Below are 24,406 nucleotides of genomic sequence, written 5' to 3'. Positions count from 1 at the left end.
GTCCCTCAAGGCCCGGCATGATCTGCCTGCTACCTGCTGACCTCTGAAGCCTGTTTTTCCCCCACCCCCCTCCTTCCCCCTGCATTTGAGTCATCCCGTATTGTCCTCCATTTTCCTTAAGGCCTCTCTCATGTTTCTGTGGTTGGACACAAGCCATTGCCTCTGCCTGGGCCACCCATTCCCTGTCTCAATGATGTCTCTCTCAGTGAAGCCCTCCGAAGCCTCAAACAGTTGACCCTTCATGTGGACACAGTCCATCATAGTTACCAAACAGCTTTCTGTTTGATTCCGGGTCAGCTGAGCCAAGCACATGTTTAAGTTTCCTTTTGTTTTGTTTTTTTTTTTAAAGGCAAGGAAATGAAAGTTCAGGGAATGGTAAGGCTGCAACGTGAACTCAGGTCTTCTAACGTCAAGGTTACTGTTTATTGTGCTTTCTGTGTGTGGGGGGGTCGGGGGGTCAGGAGAAGGGTGAAGGGGGGCTTCATGGAATAGGTGGCTTCTTGCCCCAGGTCTTGCTAAAGACCAGCCAACAGGACCAGGCATGCTGGGTTAAGGCTGCTCAGGAGAGCAGTTCAAGTGCAGGGATCCTGGATTTAGGTGCAAAGGGGTGTGTTCCCAGTTTATTCATCTGCAGAAGAGCTGGACCCTGAGGGGAAGTGCTGGCCAAAGTGCAGGAATGCAGAGAGCCAGGGAATCCCTGCATGAAGCCAGTGGTCAGGGTGTGAAAAAGAAGACAGAGACAATGGCCAGAAGCCAAAAAGGGTGGAAAGAAGGATCTAGGATTGAGTTCCAACCCTTCCAAAGAGGGATCTAGGGAAAGTTCTTAAAGGAACTGAAGCCGGAGTCAGACAGAATCCTTAGAGGCCTACTCATGTCAGTATGAGTAAGAGGACTGGATTAGTTGAGGCTTTTGGTTTGGGGGGAACAAAAGCCAATTCAAACAAGCTCAGGTGTAAAGGGAGGCTTGTTGGCTCCTGTAACTGGGAATTCCAGCACTGATGGATCCAGAGGCTCCGTGTTGCAGCCTCTCTCCCTCTCTGCTTCTGCTTTCTGTCTCTGTGACCTCACTGTCCACTCCAGATGGGCTCCTCTCATGTGCTTTAACCTGCCACGGGGAAAGATGGGTTCCTAGCTCACATTGTCCCAAATTAATAATCCCAGAGAAGAAAAAGCCAAATTCCCAGCAACCCTATATAAGAATGCAGGAGAGTGGCGCAGCTGTGGTCGCATGCCCATTCTTTGTTCAATCACTGTGTCCAGGGAAATAGGGTTTTCCAATTGGTCAGGTCTAGCTCACATGCTTACTCCTGTGACCGAGGAGGCAGGGAGGTAGGGCCCATTAGTACAATTGACCCTTGAACAATGCGGGGCTTAAAGGCACTGACCACCCTCTACCAACAAGCATTCGACAATACACGTATAAATTTTGACTCCTCCAAAACTTAACTACTAATAGCCTACTGTTGGCTGGAAACCTCAATAACATAAACAGTCAAATAACACATATTTCGTATGTTATATGCGTTACACACGGTATTCTTATAGTAGAGTAAGCTAGAGAAACATGGCTTTAAAAAATCATAAAGAAAACATTTACAGCACTCTCTCTATATTTATTGAAAAAAATCTGCATTTAAGTGAACTCATGTACTTCGTACCCATGTCTTACAAGTGTCAACTGTAGAAGAAGAAGGTGGGAAAGGTTGCTAGTCAGACAAAATCAATAGCTGCCAACTTTTGAGGGGCATTTGTTGACAGGGTGTGGAGCATCTCATGGAGACTGAGAGATGGACAGTATCGTCTGGCCTCATTTGGGGCTTGGGAAACCATCTGGACCGGTGGCAGCTCCCTATCAGGGTAGCATGGTTTCTCTTTCATGGGGTCCCTGCTGCCCTCTGCACATCTTTCCCCATCTTTTTTTTTTTTTTTTAATTTTTTTTCAACGTTTATTTATTTTTGGGACAGAGAGAGACAGAGCATGAACGGGGGAGGGGCAGAGAGAGAGGGAGACACAGAATCGGAAACAGGCTCCAGGCTCTGAGCCATCAGCCCAGAGCCCGACGCGGGGCTCGAACTCACGGACCGCGAGATCGTGACCTGGCTGAAGTCGGACGCTTAACCGACTGCGCCACCCAGGCGCCCCACTTTCCCCATCTTTATCTGCTGATCGGCTCATTCTGCTTAGAGTTTCTAACCCCATTTAGCTTTGTGTGGCACACAGCTGCAGCTTGCTAAGGCTCATCTAGGTCTCTGTGTCAAAGCCACACTGCCAAAGGGCAGTCAGACTGGAGTTTGGGGCCATCCATGGAAACAATCTATCAAGTCTGGAGAAGGGCAAGTCTAAAGTACTTACCCCAATCCTAAAAGCTTTGATTATTTCCCCCTTCCTCCCACACAAGGTTTGGTCGGTTCCCCCCAGGACCTGGGAATATCCTTTTATTTTGTGCCCCCTTCCAGCCAGACACCCTCCAGGCTAAGCCAGTATGTTCTCCTCCTGCTCCCACACACCAGTGCTGACTTCTAGGCTCACACAGAGATGCCCCTTGTCTGCTTCCTGACCTGTGCCTTGGGATAGGTGGCACAAGTGGCTGCACCCTAGGCTCTGCACCAAGGGAAGACAGTGCCCTGGAACTCCAGGGTGGTGGTCCAATCGTCTTTGGTTCCCAAACTCCTTTTCTACTCTTCCTCCTTTCAGTCACTCCGTAGCCTGTGACTAACCACCCCAAGCTCTGCAGGTGGAACCTGTGAACCCGCGCCCTCTGCTGGCCCTCAAGGGGCCAGCAAGAACCTGGGTTCAGAGTCCCCCGGTGTCTCCCGTGCCTGAGTCCCCCGCCAGGCTGAGGGGACCTGGTCTTACCAGGGACTTTAAAGACCCTTTCGCCTTGGTTGAGAATAGCTGCCCAGCTGGGCCCTCTATTGTGTGCCCGGCTAGGAGCAGAGTCCTGCTCCTGGACGGAGCTGTCCATCCACCACCACCCCCTCTCCCTCCTCAGAATAGACTAGGGTCTGGGAGAAGGGGACGCCAATCGGATCCCCAGGGCCCTGGCACCAGAGGGGAAAGAGGCGGGTTAGCTTTTGGCAGGGTGGACGGGGGGGGGGGGGAGGGGGGGATCGATCTAGCTTTTCATTTTCTTCTTTGGGGATCACCATCCTGGGAAAAAAGTTGTGAGGCCTCTCCTTTCTGGGTGCCCTTGAGCACCAGTGAAGAACACGATCCCCGAAATCCGGAATCCGCAGCAGCCCGCAAGCCCAGCTTTAGGGCCCCTCCCCCTGGGAGTCCCAGAGGCCAAACCCTCCCTAGTGCCCCCTTCCCGCCGCCATTCATTCCTGGACTCCGCTGCCACCCAGGACACATCCCACAAAGAGCAACGCGAGGGCAGCGAGGAGGGCGAATTTAGCCACCCTCCCTCCCGCCCCCCGCCTCCCCGCGGGCTAGCGCGCGCACACTCCCCGCCGCGGCCCGCCCCCTTCTCACGCCCGGGACGCGCCTCCCTGCTGCAGCCCAGCCCCGCCAGCGCCGCGTCCCCGCCGCCGCCTGCTCCCGCCGGCCGGGTCGCAGCCGGATCATGGAACTCGGGGACCCCCGCGAGCCCCGCGAGCCCCGCGAGCCCCGCGAGCCCAGGCCAGGGGCAGAGACCGCGGCGGCCCCGCGATGGGAGGAAACCAAGACTTTCTACGACAACCTCGCGCCCAAGAAGAAACCCAAATCGGTAACATCAGGGCCTGGGTACGGAGGAGGGCTGGGGAAGGGTTACCGGGGGAGGGTCGTAAGCCCCCTAGAGAGGGGCCCGTGGCGGCCCTCCGGGAGGGGAGGCGGCTCCTCAGCACCAGAATGCGCCGGGCAGTTGGCGCTGGCTCACGTTTATTTTGGGAGCTCCGCGCCGGTGTTGATGTTGTTTTAACCGGCGCTCGGGTTCCACGCCAGGACCCCCTCCCCCATGCTGTCATCAGGGCCCAGCTCCTCTGACAGCGGGCGGCCAGGGGCGCGCGGACAGCAGCACTTGTTGGCAAAACGGGACTGCGGCGCCTACCGAAGCGCCCCGGGCTCGGGTAACCTGACACTGGAAACCCGGCTCCTCGCTGTGCGCTCAGGTCCCTGCGATCTGGGCACCGGGCCCCGGACCCGAGCGCCGGCGTTCGGACTCTGGCTCAAGGCCCTGCGCCCTGGGCTCAGGGTGCTGCGCTGCCCGCGTCCTAAGCTGCACTGGGATCTTCGCTCTGTGTTCAGGGCTCCCGACGCTGGACTCCGCCGCACAGCTCCGGGCTCTGCTCCCAACGCAGTAGTCACCAACATCCCCGTGCCCCCCATGGTGGTCCCAGCCCTCTGATACTCACACAGAGGAGAGAGCTCCTCTCCCCATAGGACAGATTCGCCTTGGCGTTGCGCATCCCTGCTTCCCAGATCTCACAGCTTGGGAAGGGGACTGAACGGAGGTTGGCCCAGAGGCATCCTCTAAACAGCACCTGCCTGACCTTAAAGCATCCTGCTGCTTCCCTCCGGCCTTCCCCAGGAGGCCCACCCTGTCAACAGTCATTTCTTGCAGCACCTCTAGGCCCTCCCTGCTCCGCAGTGGGGATTGAGAGATGAACTGGGTTGAGTCCCTGCCTCAGGAGCTCACAGTGCACTGAGGGAGACCCTGGACACAGTGAGAGCTCAGATAAAAGACCCTACAAGGTGCCTGGGATGGGGGGAGAGGGAGCTTAGGGGAGCAAGTGACAGCCCACGAACGAAGGCTTTGTAGAGGTGGTATCTGAGCTCACCTTAAAGCCTGAGTAGACAGCATTTCCCAGGCAGACAGGAAAACAGGACGGGCAAAAGGCTTGGGGATGTCTTTGAGTGGGAGAATGCAGGATCTTTGGGAGATACATCAGAGCGATGCCAGAGACCCACATGGGGCCTTGAGTGCCATATTAAGGAGCCTGGGTATTCAGTGGGTTAGGGGTTTTAAAACTAGGTTCCATTGGGGCCCCATGTTTCTAGGGGTCTGCTTATATGCAGATCAAATTTATTTTCATTTTCCTTCCAACTTCCTTTTAAACAATTAAAATGTGTAATAAAGCTCAGTTCCCTCAAATGTGTTATGTGGACGTCTTAGCACCTTGGATACCACCAATATATTAACTTATGCTACAGGTTCTTTTTTTTTCTTTTTTCTTTTTTAGCAAAACTCAGAATAAAGCTTTCCCTGTGAACTGCTTAATAGAAGATTATCTTGAAATTGCTGGCAATTACTATTGCTGAGTATCTTGAGACTTGTAGTTTAAAACAATACAAATTTTTTTTTTTTTTTTTTTTTTTTTTTTACCATTTGCAACTGCTTATTGGTGTGACTCAGGACTTTCTCAATACTGTGCAAAAACCAACAAACACAGAAACAAATAACTAGATGATGAAGCGTAAGTCTGCATTGGCAGCCTAACCCCCAGTTTCAAATTTATCACCTGTACAACTGTGCCATTTCCATTGGTTGACGTTATAATATATCATGTGCATGTAATATATTTGAATCAAATAGTAAATTAGTAAAATAAATTTATACTCATAAGCTATAGTAATATCTGATTTACATATTGGGGTTCTGCCCAGGAGTTCATTGAAATAAAAGTTTAATCTTCTTTTTAAAAAGTATGACAACGATTAGTGTGCTATTGCGGGATTTTTCAGCAAGGGATTAACTTGGTCCCATTTCATTTTAGCAAGATTGTTCTGGGGCTGTGTGGGAGACGGCTGGGAGAGGGTGAGTCTGGCAGCAGGCAGACCAGTGAGGAGGCTGGTCCCTGCCTGAGGAGGAAGTTTGACTAATGTCATGGCATGGCCCAGGGGATGGAGACTGGGACTGGGGTCGTGTGTGGAGCTCACCAATGTATCTCCTCCGTGGAACCAGGGAGCTCAGGTCCAGTTGTCAGTCATGACCCCTGATGCCTCATGGTCCTCTGGGAGGCCAGGACCTGGCGGCCTCCCAGCCCCCTGCTCCTTCCTGTAGCAGCCTCCCCTCCCAAAGGCTATTTTGGGGGCTTTAGGCCTCCTGGGCCCCATTAGAGCTTATTCTCATTCCCGGGGGCTTGAGTGAAATATTTAAGCCCTGAAAGCCCATAGGAGCCCCTCACCTCATGGGGTCAGAGAACTCCTCAGTCCAGACCTAGCTTGTCACTCTCTCTTCCAGCAGCTCTTCTCCCAGCATGACTTTTTAGAAATAACAGCTTTTGGCTACGTTCCTCTCTTGGGCCCAACAGGCAGAATCTTGTCATTCTAAATGAGAGCTCCGCTGGCAGGCTGGGTGGGGCCGCCTTTCCTGCATTATCCCCCCTCACCGGCCCCCCAGCGCCCACCCGTGAAAGGCAGAGAGAACTGGCAGGACTGTGGCTCCCAGGAGCCCAGTGTTCTCGGGCTGAATCCCTGGTCTGGGAGAAGGGTTGCTCTGACCCAATTCCCGGTCTGGAATCTGGACTTCCTTCTGCATTCTGGAGGAACTGTTCCCAGGTATGCCTGACAACACGTGAAGGGGTGGCCTTCCTCTGCAACCGGGTCCAGGGGCCTCACCAAGTGCTTGGCTTGTCCCCAGCTCTGGTCAGCCCTTCACCTGTCCCTTCAGCTCTGCCTAAAGCCTGGAGAGGCCACTCTCTCTGTATCTCTCACAGCAGTTCATGCCCTCTGGGCCCTAAGAACCTATCCCACTTGTACAGTGTCAAAGCAGATGGAGCTGGCAGAAGGGTCCTGCCCTGGGGACCTCCATTCTGAGGAGAAAGAGAGCCCTGCCCATAGGAACCTCCACCTTAGGGCATGGTGTTCCCTCATCATTTCTCTCAAATCTGTAAGGGGAAGTCTGTGTGGGCCAAGGGTCCCAAGGAAGTGGCTGACATGGAAGGGGTTGGGGTCATCTGGGAGCAATCAAGGAGGAGTTTATGGGGGGAGGTGCTGCTGTGTGGACAGAGGCCAAGTTAGAGACCAGAGACTTGGGATCTTACATATCTGCCTCTGCCTTGACTTTGCTGTGTGACCTAGAGTAATACTCTGCCCCTCTCTGAATCTACTCCCCCATTTATAAGAGAAGAAAGGCAACTGGGATGTTTTTCCTGGGATGGGATGGGGTCTGAATAGCTCAGCCAGAGGGGACCCAGAATGCAGTAGTCTGGCAGGGACTGTGGGACAGCAAGTGAGGAGCGAGACCTTGGCTGGCTGCCTGGTTTGGAGCGGCTGACTTGGGAACCTGCCTGAAGGGGCTGAGAGGGCAGCTGGCTGTCTGTCCTTGAAGGGGTGATGGGCCTGTCCCTGGGGGCAGGAAGCCCAGGGGGTGGAGCAAGCTCAGGCCCTGTCCTGAAGCCCAGCAGGTTTCCTGGGTTTGTAAGAGTGGTCTCCCCACTCCCCCTATCCCACCCTCACCATCCCTCGCCAGGCCTCTATCACCGCTTTCCTGTTGGTCTTTTAACTTTACCTTTTTTCCTTGAAAGCTCACAGTTGCCAAGGAGATTGGGAGGTACCCAACCCATGATCAGGGGGTGCTTGGCAACTGGGAGAGGCACTTGGGTTGAGTCCCAGAGAAGAGGCACCTGTCTTGTCACTGCCTTTCCCTGGCCCTGCTGGCCACAGACACCATCTTGGTTGGGGTAAAAGTCAAATGCAAACTGAGGTTTACCACATGAGCTTGGGGAACTCTTTGGTCTTCTGTTACTACTTTGAGGTTTAGAGCTCCATTAGCCACTCGCCATTCATAGCCACTGAGACTTACATTGATTAAAACTCAATGCAATTAAAAATCCAGTTCCCCAGTCTCACTAGTCACATTTCAAGTTGCTCCGTAGCCACACGTATCCACACAGACAGCACTGAACGTGTCTATTATCACAGAAAGTTCTACTGGACAATGCTGTTCTAAAGGATGGCACAGATCTCTGCCTTGGGGGTAGATCATAAGCTCCATGGGAGCGAGGATCATGCCTGTATTGTTTCCTGCCATGTCTCCAGCACGGTGCCTGTCACATGGTAATTGCTCAATGTTGTCAACTGATTGGGACCCAGGCTTGACTCCAGAGGGAAGCAATGGGGTTGAGCACATGGCCCATAGTGCTGGCAGCAGCAGGTCAGAATCTGAGGCCCATTTATGAGTGTTACTCTCACCTTGCACCTGTGTTTCCTCATCTATAAAGTGGGAATCACAGTTCCAGGAATGCTCAGGCCACACAGATGTGCTGGGACTCTGGGTGCGTGTGCACCCACAGGCAAACACCCGCATTCTAATCCTCCCCGCGGATTATAAAGGGTCCAGCTGCTGTCTGTGGTGGCACCCCTTTCCCCATTCCATTTCAGGTGGTGAGGGAGCTCTGAGGCCCTCCCAGGCCCCGACAGAGGCCTTCTAGCACCTGCCCCCTCTTCTGGGCTCATCTCCACCCACACCTGCCCTGGTCTCTGCTCACCTTTGTGAATGCACTGTGCACGTGTTCACCTCCTATGCCTCCCTTCACCTGACTCCTCCTTCCGGGCTCCATGCAAATAACTCCTCTCCTGTGGCAGCCTACTGTGAACCCCTGTCATCAAAACTCTGCTTTCACCTGTGTTCTATTACTCATTCTAACCCCCTTTTGTGTCTCTGTTTACCTGCTTTTCTTCCCTACTAGCCCGTGACTCTACCAAGTCACTACCAGGGCCACTCCCAGGCAGAGCCCAGGGTCCTGGCACAAAGGACCAGTTAATGGTTGTAAAATTTGCATCAATCAAAAAAGTATTCTCTGAGCACCTACCATATGTCAAGCAATCTGAGCAGATCGAGGTACTGCGCTGGAATGTCCAGTTCGCATTAAGTTTGTCGTGGCAAATACTGTTTCTCGTTGAAACAGATTACTTGAGCATTGCAAATTTACCGAGCACCTGCTGTGTGCTAGGCACAGTTTTAAGCACTCTAGATACAGTAAATAAACAAGATAGTCTTGGTTCTTGCTCCCTCAGAATTTAAGCATGGTTCCTGTTTCCTCCCCAGATCTGCCTAGAAATGGAAATCGTTAAATGAAGGCTGCACTAAATTTGATTAAAAAAGGAAATCTATGGGAGGGGTAGCAAGCCCAGGACTAGGAGCAAGGAGTGACTTCCTGCAGGCAACATGCAGTTTGAGATCTGCAGGCTGGGTAGAAATTGGCCACATGGAGGGGCGCCTGGGTGGTTCAGTAGGTTAAGGATTTGACTTTGGCTGAGGTCATGATTGCTTGGTTTGTGTGTCGGGCTCTGTGCTGACAGCTTGGAGCCTGGAGCCTGCTTTGGATTCTGTGTCTCCCTCTCTCTGCCCCTCCCCCTCTCATGTTCTCTCTCTCTCTCTCTCTCTCTCTCTCTCAAAAATAAATAAACACTAAAAAAGAAGTTAGCTAGATGGAGTCAAGGAAAGAGCAGATCAGGCAGAGGGGACATCACATGCAAAGGCTCAGAGACAGAAGGGTATGTTCAGACATGAGAAAGGTCAGACTGAACAAAGTGGGGTAACAGGAAGGTGACAGTGGAGAGAGATAGGGGTCTGTCTCAAAGGGCTTTCTACTCCATACTCAAGGCTATGGAACAGAACTTAAGAAGAGTGGGTACCACTGAAAGGGGGAGGGGCATCATCAGATGTGAACTTGAGAAACATCCCCTGACAACAATATGGATGACCTGGGGTGGGAGATGGTGATGGGCTCGACGTTGGCAGGGAAGACGCAAAGAAGTAGATGGATTCTATATAGTTGATGGGTTTTGGTGATTGATTAATTGATTGATTGATTGGTGGGGGAGGGGGAATTGAGGAACAGGGAGGAGCTGAGGTTGACATCTCAGCTCTGACCTTAGTGTTGAGTCCATGGTGGTGCTGAGAATGAGACGAGGAGGTGGGTGGGGGATCAGGTTTGGAGGTGCAAGGGGTGGTGGGAATTCAGCTTTGGGCACGTTGAGTTTGAGTGTCTGTTGGTCAACTGGGCAGTTAGATGTAGAAGTCTGGAGCTCGGGAGAAAGATCCAGGCTGGAGATAAATTTTCTTATGTAACTGCTACGTTTCTGGGCACCATTTCTTCCTAAGGGGCATATAGCTCTCATTTGGTAATGGAACCCATCAGGAGACCATCTTGGGCATCAATACTCTGGCTACATACACTGTATTCATTTTTCCGTTGTGTCCAGATAGCTGACTAGATTGCAGACTGCCCGAGGGCATATCCCTCCCACCAGATCATGCTCCTTGGTGGGGAGCCACCATCTCCCTCAGTTCCTGGCTGGGTCCCGCATGGAGGGGGTCCTGACCCAGGTCTGCCCCTGCCCAAGGCAGAGGCTTCTTAGGGTAGAGACGGGGCCTGGGTCTTCTCCCTGTCCCCAGTACCCAGGGAAGCTGGCATATGCGACCTGCCTCAGGGAGTGTGAGTAACAGCCCTCCTCCTGCACCTGCACAGCCCAAGCCTCAGAATGCCGTCACCATTGCTGTGTCCTCCCGAGCCTTGTTCCGCATGGACGAGGAGCAGCGCATCTACACGGAGCAGGGCGTGGAGGAGTATGTGCGCTACCAGCTGGAACATGAGAACGAGCCCTTCAGCCCCGGGCCGGCCTTCCCCTTCGTGAAGGTGGGTGCCATGTAGTGCTTTTGTGGGGATCAGAAAAAGCACTCCTAGGTGTTTGAGTAAGGAAAGCCACCCCCCTCCCCACCACCCCCGGGCAGATGCCAGCCCACAGGAACTTGGCTTGGCAAGGGGACAGAGCCATTGTGGGAAGAAGCCTCCCCATCCTCTGCGCTAATGCAGCCCCGCTCCAGGTAACTAGCTTGGTGAGTGGAAATGGACTGGATTTCAGCCTCCACTCACCCTTTTAGTGAGGCGCCCCTGTGAAGCCATCAACCAGCATGATGTGAGGTTAGGATGAGACAGTCCAAGTCCACTGTTCTCACCCCTGGCCAGTCCCTGACCTCCCCTCTCCCACTCTCCCACCATTAGATTTCAGCTGACCCCCCTCCTCCCCAGCCCTGGCTACCAACTCCAGATATCATTCCCCGGGGCTCTGAGCAAGAGGGTCCTCTCTCCCATCCAGGCTCTGGAGGCTGTGAACAGGCGGCTGCGGGAGCTGTACCCCGATAGTGAGGACATCTTTGACATTGTCCTCGTGACCAACAACCACGCTCAAGTGGGTGTCCGTCTCATCAACAGTATCAACCACTACGGTGAGCATCAGGGGCTTGGCCATGGGACACCCTTACTAGAGGCTTGGGGATAGGACCACACTTCTGCAGGAGGGAGGTGATACCAACTGGAACCTGAGCCCAGGCGTATGCTGGTAAGCTGCGTCTTTAAGAAAACAAAACAAACAAACAAACAAAAACTCTGATTGCCATCTTAGGGCATAAATATTCCCACCATGGCTGATTTCAAGTTGTCAACAGTTGAACAATCTAACTGGCTCAAAAAAAAAAAAAATCCCTGAATGCTTAACATTAGGCTCTCGCAAGCTGGTACAAGCCAGCTCCGGTACACCACTGCACAGGCCACCCTGCCTATGCATTGGGAAGGGCACTTGCTGCCTCCGTGCCTCAGTTTCTCTGTCTGCAGTGGGGCTCACAGGCCTCACAAGGCTGCTAGGTGAAGTAGGTGCAGTTGTCAGAGAGAAGGGACTTTGTGTCTTAGTCCAAACTCTTGATTGGAAGTAATAGATCCTCCAGGGCTAGCTTTATAAGTTTACAAGTTCTTGTTTTAAGCAACCAACAGAACTTCGGTGGCATTTTTAAAATCCTAACTTCAAATCGCTGGGAGCGATGATATTCAAAGTATTTAAGTGCCCTAGGACGTAAGCACCTAGTAAACAGGAGACACCATCTACAGTACTGGAGCATGGCCTTCAAGGGCTCCTGCTGCACCAGGCATTAGCCCTTCCATTGTGGATTGTCCCTCATGGGGGCTAGGGTAGCGATGGAATAACTCAGTGGGCTCAGACAGCCTCTTAACCAACCACCAAATCTTTTACAGCCTCCGCACACAGGGGCAGGGAGTCACTATCAGCCCAGGCTTGGAGAGGATCTGATTGGCCCAGCTTGGGTCAGGTGTCTGCCCCTATCCAATCAGCTATGGCCAGGAGGGCCAGGCTTGGCTGGGGACCCACTTTTGTAGTACTGTGACTACCTGGCAAGAAGATACTACCCTGAGCCAGGCAGTCACTCCTGGTTGCCCATCCATGTTACATGAATGAAGGATGGAGGGGCTCAGAGAGAGGAATGGTGACGTAAAATCATTCAGAGAATCCCTCTGCTGCCCCACCACCACTCAGAACCAATATGGCACCCACTGGACACCAAGGGACCACTCTGAGGCCCTGAGGGTTGACTCGGGCATCACCTGGGTATTCTCTACCTCCTCCCCAGACCTGTTCATTGAGCGGTTCTGCATGACAGGTGGGAATAGCCCCATCTGCTACCTCAAGGCCTATCACACCAACCTCTACCTGTCAGCTGATGCGGAAAAAGTGCGGGAAGCCATTGATGAAGGTGAGTCAAACTGGGAAGGGAGACTATGGGGGAGTCTGACAGAGGGGTTTCGGGGGGTGCAGGGCCTGGTCCTAAAGCTCTGAGCAGGTGCTAAGGGTTACCATGGTAACTGGAAAGGAAGTACCTTCCTTAATTCCTATGACCTGTACTCCCTTCTAAGAACCCTCCGGGTCAGTAGTTCTGATTCCTGTGTGACCATGAGCAGCCTCCGCCCCTCGCAGGGCCAGTGGGGAAGAAGGTCAGTATCTAGAACATCCTGAGCACTGTGGTCTGGGAAATGGCTGGCATTGCAGCAGCTGGCCTGGCCGTGCCGAGGTGAAGTTAGGAGACACAGCTGCAGGTACTGACGAAGAGAATTTCCCAGAGTCCATGTGTCTCTCTCAAGTGGCAGTTTGGGGTGGCATCCACAGTCTCGTCCCTCCTGACAGGGTGCATATCCCCCTTGCTCGTGGAAGAAAACGGGCCCACAGGGGAGGAAGGACTGTCCTCCTGCCTGAGACAGCTCCTCAGGCTGAACACTACTGGTGGGTTTCTCTATCAACCAACAATATATCCACTTTCCTCTTCTTTCATGCTGTCTCCTGCCTAGAAGCCTGGCCTCTTTCCCACTGATGCCTCACTCTTTTGAGTTGCTTTGGGCTCCAAGAGTCTTTCTTTAACCAGAAACCGGAAGTGATTTCCCTAGGCAGATGTCACACCCTCTGGTTGGGGCCTTGGCACTGGCCTGCATGTGTGTCTCTATATGTCTGTAATTTGAGCTCAGGCTAGCAAGCAGGGGATGGTCAGGAGGGAGGCCCTGCCTAGAGTCGGGTGGTCCTGGTTCATCTTGGCTCCAGTGTTGCAGGTGCTGAGAAGGTGCCTGGCCTGATGCCCAGGACCTGGTCCTACTTAGAGCATCCTCAGGCTGCTGAAGGGAGCCTGGCACTGCTCTCTCCTCGCAGAGCTCTGCCCTGGTCCAGCCTCTGTGAGCCTAGATTCCCAAGAGCAGGGCTGAAGCAGCCTTTGGAGAGATGGCAGCTAGAGAACAGATCCCCAGGCCTCCAGCCTCTTAGCGCTGGCTCTCTGCTGTCCAGTGCTGCTCTGGTCTGGGGCCAAGGCTCCCACAGGCATCCCTGACCCCTGGAGAAGCCCAGGCTTGCAGAGATTCTATGTACACAGTCACATAGCATTGGGACTGCCCTTGATGGTCGCCCATGTTGCTTTAAGGAGGCCTGAGTGGGGCATACCTGGTGGTCACTGTGGCAGTGGACTGGGGGTGCCTATAGGCTTCAGCCTGGAATCTCAGCTCCAGACAGAGCTCAGACACCCTTAACTCTACCTTGGTCCAGAGAAGGTGAGAGACTTTGCCAGAATCAACAGGAGAGGGTAACTGAGGCCAAGCCCAGGTTGGGGCTCCTTCCCAGTCCCTAGCGAGTCAACATCAGGTGCCTGTAAGGAGCTCCTAGAAGGACAAAAGTGACCTGGGGGGCCCTTCCTTCCGGTCAGGACTGACATTCAGCTGGTCCATACCAGCATGACCTTACTAGATATTAAAGAACTGAAATTTCTCCCTACTGATTGATAAACAGCTGCTTCCCTGCGTTCTCTGAATGACCCCTGTTTCCTGCTGCCCCCACCCCAGACCTCCCCACACAGCAGCAACTAAAAGGAAACCCTGACCTGGACCAGCGCCCTCAAAGTCCTACTCAGAGCAAAAGTCACTGTCCATTTTTATTGGCCAGTTTTTAAATATTCTGAAAATGAGCCCTCATTAGCCTTGCTCTGAGTCCTGGTGAGGCCAGTGGGACATGAACAGCCTGAGATAGTGGTCTCCTGGCCCCAGGCAGCTGAAGCAGGTGTCAGGGCACTCTTCCCCCCCCATTGCCTAGATGAAAGCAGACAACGCTTGCCTCTCTCTGCCCAGGGATTGCAGCCGCCACCATCTTCAGCCCCAGCAGGGATGTGGCTGTATCCCAGAGTCAGCTGCGCGTGGCCTTCGATGGGGATGCTGTGCTCTTCTCCGATGAGTCGGAGCGCATCGTCAAGGCCCATGGGCTGGACAGGTTCTTCGAGCATGAGAAGGCCCACGAGAACAAACCTTTGGCTCAGGTGCTCCACACACTCCCCAGAACCCCTGAGAGGGGCAAGGAGGGTCCCCAGAACTTGCCCTTGGCTGGAACTTTGAGCCCAGAACCAAACCCCAAGCTCAGCCCAGAATCCAACTGGGTCCCCTCAACCAGGCCTCCAGCCCTCATCCCTCTCACCTGACCCCTGGCTCCCCTCAATGAACCCCATCTACCTCAGTGCAATCCCACCCCCCTTTTGAAGCCCCCGTTCTCTAAGTTCCCCTGCCCTCTCCGAAGCTTCCCTCCTCTCTTCAAAGGCCTCACCCTCTCCCCAGAGCTGCCATCTTCTCTCTGGAGCCTTTGTTCCTTCTCTGAAATTCCCTCACCCCTCTGAGTAGTCTCTCAGGTCCTCAGGAAGCTCCCATTTACCTCACTGGAGAAAAGGAAAAGCTGGATGGCTCCTCAGGGGGCAGGAGATCCAGACGAGGGTGGGGTCTGCAGCAGCCTACCTGCTTTGGGCCACACCGGCCCTCCCACCTCCTGCCATCTATCCCTTGGCCAGGAGGCTCAGGGGCCCTCCCATGGCTTGGAGTCTCCCGGAGACTGTGCCCTGGAGCCTGTGAAAACCCCCTGGGGTTAGAGGTGTTGGGATTCTCAGACCCCCTGGGAGCTCCTATTTGCACTTTTAACAAAAATCTCCTTACTCAATAATCCCAGAACCTCTTTCTCCAGAGCTCAGCAGGCTTTCTGTAGTTGTGGCCCCCGGATAGTCATCCAACTTGCATTCTTTTGGGATTCCTCTGAAATCCCCGGGAATCCAGGGCAGGACAGTTTTACCACTAAGTGGTAGGCAGAGTCCCAGGAGAACACTGCTTGCCAGTGACCCCTGTTTCACTGGCTCACCCAGCCAGTGAGGGGTCTCCAAGATTAGAAGCCCACAGGCCCTCATCTCCAGCTGCTGTTGCGATTTCCCTCTTCATCAGCATCTGGTTCTTTATTCACACATCCTCATTAAGCTTTGTTGTTCTAGGCACAGTAGAGAGTAAATCCTTTCCCTGACCCTAGAGAGCTGGAACACAACACCCTGAGCCACCTGTGCCCGATGGGTAGGGCCGATATTCAGCAGGTACCCATTGGTCTGTCTGTCCCAGTTATTTGCAGCTGGAGTCCATTCTGACTGGAGGGTGCCCATGCCATAGTTACTAAGTATTTTTAATATCCTCCCTGCTGATGAGCACAGAAGGCCACACTTACACAGCTGCAGGACAGACACCCATGTACCTGGTGGGCACATGGATGGACATACAGAGTAACAGTTGCTCTGGTATGGTTATTCTGACACAGACATCCCTAATCACAGCAGTGTGGAGACCAGACCAGTATAGGTACCTACAGTCCCCTTGATGCACACAGTGGCCCTAGCAGGCATAGCAGAAGTGGGAGATTTGGGGATCCCGAGAAGCTTTCCTGTCCCAAACAACAAGACACTCGTGCTTTAGGAAGGAGCCCAGCTAGAGGGGGGAGGGGGCAAATGTTTGGGAGATGGACGAGCTCACAGTGTTCCCTTGCCTTCTTGTAGGGCCCCTTGAAGGGCTTTCTAGAGGCACTGGGTAGGCTGCAGAAGAAGTTCTACTCCAAGGGCCTGCGGCTGGAGTGTCCAATCCGCACCTACTTGGTGACGGCACGCAGCGCGGCCAGTTCTGGGGCCCGGGCTCTCAAGACCCTGCGCAGCTGGGGCCTGGAGACAGACGAAGCCCTGTTCCTTGCGGGAGCGCCCAAGGGCCCCCTCCTTGAGAAGATCCGCCCACACATCTTCTTCGACGACCAGATGTTCCATGTGGCTGGGGCTCAGGAGATGGGCACAGTGGCCGCCCACGTGCCTTACGGCGTGGCACAGACACCCCAGCAGGCTGCACCTGCGAAGCAGGCCCCGTCTGCACAGTAGCTGAGCCGCCAGCTCCAGGCACAGCCCCCTGTCATATACTTCACCATGTCGTCCAGTGGACCTTTCTAGTTCCTCACCACTCTGTCCTACACGACTGCTCCCATCCCCACGAGTGAGGGACTGGTGGGGAATTATGCGGACTGAGCCAGAATTCTCACCAGCCCCTCTTTCGGGCAAACACTGTGCCATGATTCCGGCAAGGAGAGGAAGACTGCAGAGTAGCTGGGTTGCAGAGAAAGTTGAGGGAACGAGGGCGGCAGGTCAGAGGAGCCAGGGTGGGGCCTGGTCAGAGGAGCCAGGTAAGAAGGGAAGGGGCCTGGGATGAAAACCAGCTCAGTGGGATGCAAGGAACATGGCTTTGAGAGAGAAGGCATCTGGCTTCCAAGCTCCGTCCTGGCATTAGCTGTCTGACTTCGGGTAAGTCCCTCCCTTTCATGGCCCTCAGTTCCCCCATCTTGTAGGTGGTTTTCAAAGTCTCCTTCAGCTCAAGAAGCTTGGTTTAATAAGATTGCCCTGTGATAGGGCCGCTGCTAGTCCGTATGGTACATTTGTTCAATTAGAGAAGAGCACTGTCTCTAGAATGAATTTCAAAAAGACGGCCCTTCCTGGGGGCTGGCCCAGACCCACACTGGGGTCCTTGCCTTGCTCGGCAGCATGTAGCCTGTTTTTCAGCCCCCACTGGCTCCTCAGGCCAAGGGCCTTTGTCAGATGGGCAAAATGCACAATTGTCTGCAGCAACCCTACCTCTACTGCCACACGTTTGGAAACCACTGGACAAGATGACCCATCTGCTCCCTGTGATCCTCTACTCTGAGTCATGCACCAGGGGTCAGCTGCCAGGGCAGGGTTTGCGGAAGGAGAGAGGAGCCAATTTAACCAGCGCGCAAGCTCTCCCTCCACCAGCAGGGGGCACTGCAAGCTCTCCCAGGGAGGAGCGGTGGTGGCAGCCTGCCCAGTGCTCCCTTTGCTTTTGCTTTCAGCCAAATTTCCTTTTGTTCCTGCCTCCCAACCCCCTCAACTCAGCCCCCCCTCCTCCCTCAATGACCGCATCTTGCTGTGCTGCCAAGCAGCTCCGCCAGTGGGGGAAGAGGTGGGGTTTGGGGTTCACTGTTGTGGACCCAAATGCAGAGGAAGAAAGCTCAGGGGCTAAAGGGGGAGGTAGTCCTGCCTGCGTGGGAGGGAAGGCCCACCCCGGGTGACGTGAGAAGGTCGGCTCTGAGACAGTGACCAGCTAGAGAGCAAGGAGCTGAAGTGTGTGCACTAGCAAGATTCTCCAGCTATGGGACTGCGAGCGGAAGTACCGAGCTCTCTGTCACTGGGATGCTGTGCAAGGGACTCCAGGATGAAGTGACCTCCCCCTGCAGCGCCCCAGTGGATCCTCCACCCTTGCAGGAGCCTCTGCAGCCCCTTTGTCACCACTTCCCGCGGAGAACTCTCACTCCTTGATGAGTCAGCCTCCTCCTTTGCAGACGAGCCTGGCTCTCGCTATGAAGGGAGGGTGGGGACACTGAGAACTTGTCCCTCAGGAAGACCCAGAAAGGGTGAGCAGCTGTCTGTGTGAGCGACTGATTGCCTGGCTCCGAGAAGAATCCCAGCGTGAGCAAGCACTCCGTGAAGCAAGCCACAGGAACCATCATAGGGACAGGAGCCTGGAGGTGTGTGCAGGAGGGTTGCACGGCTTATGAGGGTGGGAAAAGGGGATGAAGGGCCACGTGGGGCCTGACCTTCTGACCTTTGTCATTTTGAGGACTCGGCTCAGAGTCCGAATGGGTAATGGTTCTGGGCAGTGTAGGGCAGGGTAGTAGTTGCAGAAAGATAATCCAGGATGGAGAAAAAAGTGGGAAGACAGAGGTGGTTCTTAAAATGTGCAACAGTTGGGGCCAGAAGAGAAGTGCTGGGTCTGATTTTCACTCTGTGTCGGGGGCTGCAGGGAAACTGGGGGGTGGGGGGTAGGTCTAGACCTTGCTAAGTGCTTGGGGCAGACCCCGCCAATGACTGCCTTATCACAGGAGGGGCAGGATTCTTCTGGCCAACAGAGGACGCCTCAGGGCAGAGGGTCTGGTTTTTGAGCTCCTCCCTCTGCTCCAAGCCCAGAGATAGTGAGACCTAAGAACAGCCTGCAGGAAAGACAGTGAGAGAGGGAGTTATCTTTGATCTTGACTAGACCACAAAAGGGCCTCTGTCCTCCCCCCATCAGAATCACCCCCTTGGATGAGCCTCTAGGGCTCACAGAGCCAGCCACAGCCATAAGCAGCCTGCAAAGCTGGGCACAGCCGAGGTTCATGGAATAGTATCAGGCTGGATGACCAGGGCAGACATGTATATTAGGTAGCAGATGGCGCCTAATTAAGATAAACCCCAGGGCTTCTGGGAACCAAGAGGTCCTGCTTCCAGAACCTAGTGATAAACAGCCCTGATTCTTCTAAGTCTCTCAGGAAGCAGAAAAATATGATGCTGGAAGCAGAAAGATAAGGTGTAGTAAAAGTTGTGATTTCACTGGAGCCACCAGTAATAGACATGGATAGCCCTGGGCAGTGAGCGACACTGGGGTCCAATTCTATTATTAAAACCCTAAATGAGCATCTCAGGCCTGGAAAACAGCCTTCAGTGGCTACAGTCAAAGGCCAGAATCCTGGAGGCAGGCAAGGCAGCAGCCAGACACACGTTCTGATTGTTTCCAGTGGCGAGGAGGGGCTCCGGGGCAAGGAACATCCTTGATTGTCTCACCAGGCAAATTAAAAAGGCAGCTGAGCACCAAAGCCCCCACTGGACTGCAGCACTGGGGCAGAGGGGCCACAGCTCCTGAAATGCTGGACCCCTGTAAGCCAACAGTCCCGCTCCCTGACAAGTCCTGTGGAACACTTCCCAGCAAGTGCTTGCCAACATAAGTCCCAGACCCAGTGGAAACTGCCACTGAACAGAACAACAAGCCCTGTTCTATGCACCGAGGCTGTTAAGATCAATGCAGAACTCCTCCCTCCTTTTCCTGAGTGCCCAATCAGAATGGTGGGGATGGTGGCAGAAAATCCCAGAAGAAATCAAAACCAGCAAGAAGTTCAAACCCACGGTGGATCTGGCATTACAATGATATTCAACTGGTGTAACTGGTGTCCACCAGTACACCAAACTGGTGATAAAGGTATTGAAATACCTCCATAACAGTTAGTAAATAGCACTGGCCAGAGCCCAAGTGACCTTCCATGGCCTCAGCTGCCCTGGCCATCTTCCACTGTGACAATGCCATCTTCCCACAGTTCAGCCAGAGGGGCGTCCAGGAGGCTGCACCAGCACAATGGCCATCATCCACTCGACTTAGAGACAGTAACCTGCCCAAAGTCACGCAGCTAGTAAGTGGCCGCACTGGTCCTCAAGCGCATGTCTGTTTATTGGGACCCAGGCTTTTAGCCATTCCGCTATCCAGCCCAGACAGCATAGAGGTGGCCAGAGAAGCTTCATTACAAAGTGGGTACATGTTTGTTGTGGTTTCCTAAATAGCTAAGAGGGATTTAAATTAGAGCCAAACATTTGTAGAACTCCTGAAGTACCTCCAGACATCCCCACCGCCCCCCCCCCCCACCCCGCGCGCCGCCGCCCTTCCCTGGAACCCAGCTTGAAGACCTTTGTATTGGGCTAATGAAGGGTTTGGCAAATTATGGGCCACACCTAGCTCACCACCTATTCTTGTAAAGAAACTTCTATTGGAACACAGCCATGCCCGTTGGTTCACATATGTCTATGGCTGCGTTTGCACACAACAGCAGAGTTGACTTCTTTCAACAGAGAACAAGGAGCTGAAAATATTTATCTGACCCTGGGCTAAGGCAAACATCTCCAGTCTGCCCCATACTGGGAGAGACCAGCTCACATCCACCTAAGCAGTGGAGTTAGATGCTGGTTTTACTGCCAGAAAGGGGAGCATGGGGGTGGGGGTTCCATGCCCATCAATGAGCATCATTAGGGTTGCAGAAAATTTCAGGCCCCACCCAGCTAAGTGCCTTGACGTTGACTGCAACCGACTCTTGGCATTTGAGGGTTTTAGACTTCAAGTTTTGACTATTTTCAAGTGACCCATGGCCTGTTGTAATTTGAAGTGTTGTTGATGCGCAAATTTGACTTGAACGTGCCCTCCTAAACGGACGGGTGAGGAGCAGGGAGCAGGACCCCTGGCGAGGGCTGAGCCCAGATGGCTGTCCAACACCTGACCAACATGGCTTTGTAAGTTTGTCATTGCCCTCATGGGGCCTCTCGGGAAGTGACAAGTGCTGGTAGATGGATGGGTTTTGCTAAATATCAGTGTTGGATAAAGCAAAGTGCCCAATGTTGACTTCAGCACTCTGATCTGACAGGTCATTTGCCAGCTTTCTGTGGAAGCGAGAACAAGTTCTTCATGAAGAGTTTCAGTGAGGGCTTTAGCTGGTGCAGATGTTACTGATCAAGCAAGAGATAAAACTCCAGCAAAAGTCAGAGCGGCAATTGTCTTGTGCTATGCGGGTGTGAGCGACAAACACACATACCCTCGCGGTGGAATTGTGCATCACGAGAAATCTAGGACCCTGCAGGTTTAGGAACTTACCACGGTTGCAGAATCCACTGCAAGAATGGCAAGTGTGGAAGTGGTCCCACCTGTAGACATCACTGTTCCATCATGATACTCTTCTCCCATAAGCCCAGACTTGGCCTCAGAAGCCTTCTCAACCCAGCCTTCCAGGCGGCCCCTACCAGTGAGTTAGAGTTGGCATGAAAGATAAAACCCTATTTTGACTTCCCTGTTGGTGTTGGGCATTGCTTTCCAGAGGGCATTCAAGGCCCTGAATGTTCATTCTCTGATGCCGTGGTACAACTCAGGACACCGGGGTCTCACCCCACTAGGGCAGAACACAAAGAGGAGGGGGGATGGCATCCTGGGGCTGGTGGCTTCCCTGGATCCCGTGCCTGGGAAACTACTGGGTTTCACCATTTTGAGGCAAAGTACAATACCCTGTCCCGCCAGAAGATGGCACTACAGGCCAGAGTTGGTGGTTTTATTCAGGGGTTGATTTTTCTCTCCTGGGTTAGTTGGTGCTGTGCTAGATTCCTGCAGGAAAGGACTGAAAATTTCCTGTGTGACAAGCTGATTGCTCTTACCAGCAACCACTGTGATTGTGTGTTTGGACACATTCATCTGAGTGTGTACAACAGGATAAAAACTGCATGTATGTTTGTTTATGTGAGCGTGTAATGGGTCAGATATATCTGCTGACAACTGTGTGTGTGTGTGTGTGTGTGTGTGTGTGTGTGGACAGTGGACAGGATGGTTATCTCTGTTAACTAAGGATCCTGGGCCCCCATACTATGGCCAGTCCTGTTTCCTGGGACTGCTTCTGGCCATTCCCATCATCTCATGGGCATTTGCACATGTGCAGCATGGGGGCCACTTATCTTTCTTGCCAGCTTCCAGACTCTGGCCAACAAGATCTTGACTTATAATCCTCTACCTCCCAGTCCTACACCCTGCAGTCTTGGGAAAGAAGTGGTAGAATCTGTGCTAGGACACCCCTTTGGACTGCATTTGCCTCACCATTTCCACTTATTTCTTTTCTCCCCCTAATAGTCCCAGGGTTAACACGTACAGTTGGGCAGATTGTATACTGCACGAATCCAGATGGTGTCATTCACACTATGACATGAGCGGAGCTTTCTTAACACCTGCAAAACCTGCCAACCTCACGCAGCTGTCCTGGTCATCTCATGGTCATGGCCAGAAAAGCTACCTTCTTCCCTGCTCCCCTGGTCCAGCCCGATCTAGGCTGGGATTCCTTTCTCTGCTTGGGTGTTCTAGTCTGGCCCAGAAATGACTAACTCTTGGCCTTGATCAGGAAGTATCTCCCCAAAGCCTTTGGGATTGAATTGATGAAAGTGAAATATGGCTGGCAACTTTTCAGTTATTCATCTTCTTAGGATTAGAGGTCCCTGTAAGACAAATGAAAGTTCTACAGACTGGGGTTACTGCCTCCCATACTCCTGGATTGTGGGTGAAAATGTCTCCGTGGGCCCACTGTTAAGATGGGTCCACCATGGAATTAGGATAAAGGCCTCAAGGCTAAGCTTGTAGCTTCCACCAGGTAGAAAATCATGAGGTCACCACGGACTGGGTGTCTGGGCCTGGTCACAAGGGCCTCCACGGACCAGGCAGGAAACATAAATGAGAGAAGAGAGGCAGAGTCTTTAGTGAAAGGGAGCGTGCATATGCTGTTGTCTGACACGGTTTCTGCCACATGGGAATGTGTGCTGGTGTGGCCAGATATCCCCACCCCGTTTTTCAAGAGAAGCTAAAAATCTGGACTTTTAAATGTTGGCAACTCTTTTGAATTTGGAAAGCACTGCACAAGCCAAACAAAACACATCCTGTAGGCTCAAGCCAGCCCTGGAGTCGCCTGTCTGCATCTTCTGGCCCAGGCCCAGTGAAGTGGGTTCTTCAGAACCGACTAACTGAGCATGTAAGGGTATTTCACTCAGGCTCCCAGAGTTTAGGATCTTTAAGAGACCTCAGAGATAACCTAGTTCATCCCTGTGTGTTTTAAACTGTGTGCATATCAAGTACTTTATTAGCATGTGTATCTTTAGCTTCTGGTTTCTACTTAAAAAGCATCTCAGTCCCCTTCCCCCCCCCCCCCAATATAGAACAAGATTTAAAGTGAAGCCTTATACATAGTGTGCTTGTATCTACCTGACTGAAGCCCTATTTATATCTTTATAGGTCTATTTATATCTTTGGCAAACATGGGCTGCCCTGGTCTTCCTTACAACCTAACCTCCTTGGGTTGTTTTTTATGGTAAATCTCCTAAGTGCCTCCTTAAACGGTTGGAGCATGCGCTTCGTTATCTATGTGAGTTCCCTTGTCTGAGGAGGGGGTGAGACAGCTCATACATTTTCAGCTCAGCCCCTCTATTGTCTGCCACCAGCCCTCCCTGGGCCCCAGCTCTGTCGGGCTCACAGCCTTTACCCAGTCACGTGATACAGGGTGCTGTGTGCTTGTCAGTGTGGATCCCTCTCATTCCTCATGCTGGTCCTATACCTGAATCTTACAACATGAGCTTCTGCCTCATAAAAGCCATTCAAATAAATAGATGACTTTTAAAATAAATTTCTATTGTCTTCTTTCCCTTCGTCACAATTATATTTACTAACTGGTCCTCTCAAGAAATGCCAGTGGCATTTCATGCAGTGAGCAGGCCTGAGATCAGTTCCATCCAGGTACCAGTGTCTCTCTGTAGACCTTCCCCCACATGAAGACCACCCTGAGGGGAGATTCTGCAGCCTGAACCCATCAGAAGGCACGCTTTTCCTGACAGTGCTCTTGGCTCAATGGACTCAGTGTTCCCATCTGGAACTACCAAGGGAGGGTGGAATGGGGTGGGAGGAAGAAGAGGAGATAAGAGAGGGTGTGAGATGGAGGAGGAAGGGCATGACTCAGACTCTTGCCTCAGCCTTCACATTTCTTTCCCCCTACTCCTCAACCCCCTCCACAGCCCCCTTGACACGGGGCCAATACCTCTCCACCATTCTGTCCACACCCTCATTTCTGCTGCCACTCGACTTCCCCTCTGCTGAGGTCCTGTCAAGACTCATCTCAAATACAACTTCCTCAACTAGGCTCTCTCAAAACCCAGGATATCATAAGGGATAGATCACTTTCTCCCTTGCATCCTAGATAGGCCCATAGTTCTTTCTTCCATATCCCAAAGGAGAATCTCCCGCTTCATTTTGGGGTCCCCCAGCCCTAAGTGGGTGTCAATAAATGTGCCTATAATTGAACAGTCAAATTCAGGTCTGTTAGGACTGGGCCAGCTGTTTGCAGCCAATGTCATTTCGGAACTGGTTGTAAAATATTTTGAATATCCCTCCTAAAAAGATCACCAAAGGATCACCCATCTGGGTAGGAAACCAAAGGCATGGAAGTCTTATG

At 52.9% G+C, this 24,406-nt stretch overlaps 1 protein-coding gene across 2 annotated transcripts; it reads left to right on the top strand.

Moving 5' to 3' along the window:
* The first annotated feature begins 3,455 nt into the window (after positions 1-3,455).
* On the top strand, positions 3,456-23,584 carry NT5C1A (5'-nucleotidase, cytosolic IA). 2 transcript variants are annotated; one of them, XR_015254621.1, is made up of 7 exons: positions 3,456-3,710; positions 10,399-10,566; positions 11,027-11,156; positions 12,348-12,470; positions 14,374-14,558; positions 16,095-18,115; positions 20,807-23,584. XR_015254621.1 is itself a non-coding variant. In XM_025912146.2 (6 exons), the coding sequence occupies exons 1-6, from the start codon at positions 3,567-3,569 to the stop codon at positions 16,458-16,460; spliced, it is 1,116 nt and encodes a 371-aa protein (XP_025767931.1). In that variant the 5' UTR covers positions 3,486-3,566; the 3' UTR covers positions 16,461-23,584. The 2 variants fall into 2 exon arrangements, 1 of the variants encoding a protein (XP_025767931.1); XM_025912146.2 differs by having other exon boundaries at positions 3,486-3,710; positions 16,095-23,584.
* Positions 23,585-24,406: the final 822 nt, after the last annotated feature.

This window comes from Puma concolor, chromosome C1 (assembly GCF_028749965.1).
Source record: "Puma concolor isolate L17-30 chromosome C1, mPumCon1.1.hap2, whole genome shotgun sequence".
Lineage (NCBI taxonomy): Eukaryota > Metazoa > Chordata > Mammalia > Carnivora > Felidae > Puma > Puma concolor.
The sequence above is the reverse complement of the archived record's forward strand: the minus strand, read 5'-3'. Positions and strand labels throughout refer to the sequence as shown.

Bases quoted from the DNA above. Each gene is read 5' to 3' on its own strand.
- NT5C1A (XM_025912146.2), top strand. From the start codon at position 3,567: ATGGAACTCGGGGACCCCCGCGAGCCCCGCGAGCCCCGCGAGCCCCGC. The intron at 10,567-11,026 runs GTGGGTGCCATG...TCTCCCATCCAG, and splicing joins CGGCCTTCCCCTTCGTGAAG to GCTCTGGAGGCTGTGAACAG. The intron at 11,157-12,347 runs GTGAGCATCAGG...CCTCCTCCCCAG, and splicing joins CAACAGTATCAACCACTACG to ACCTGTTCATTGAGCGGTTC.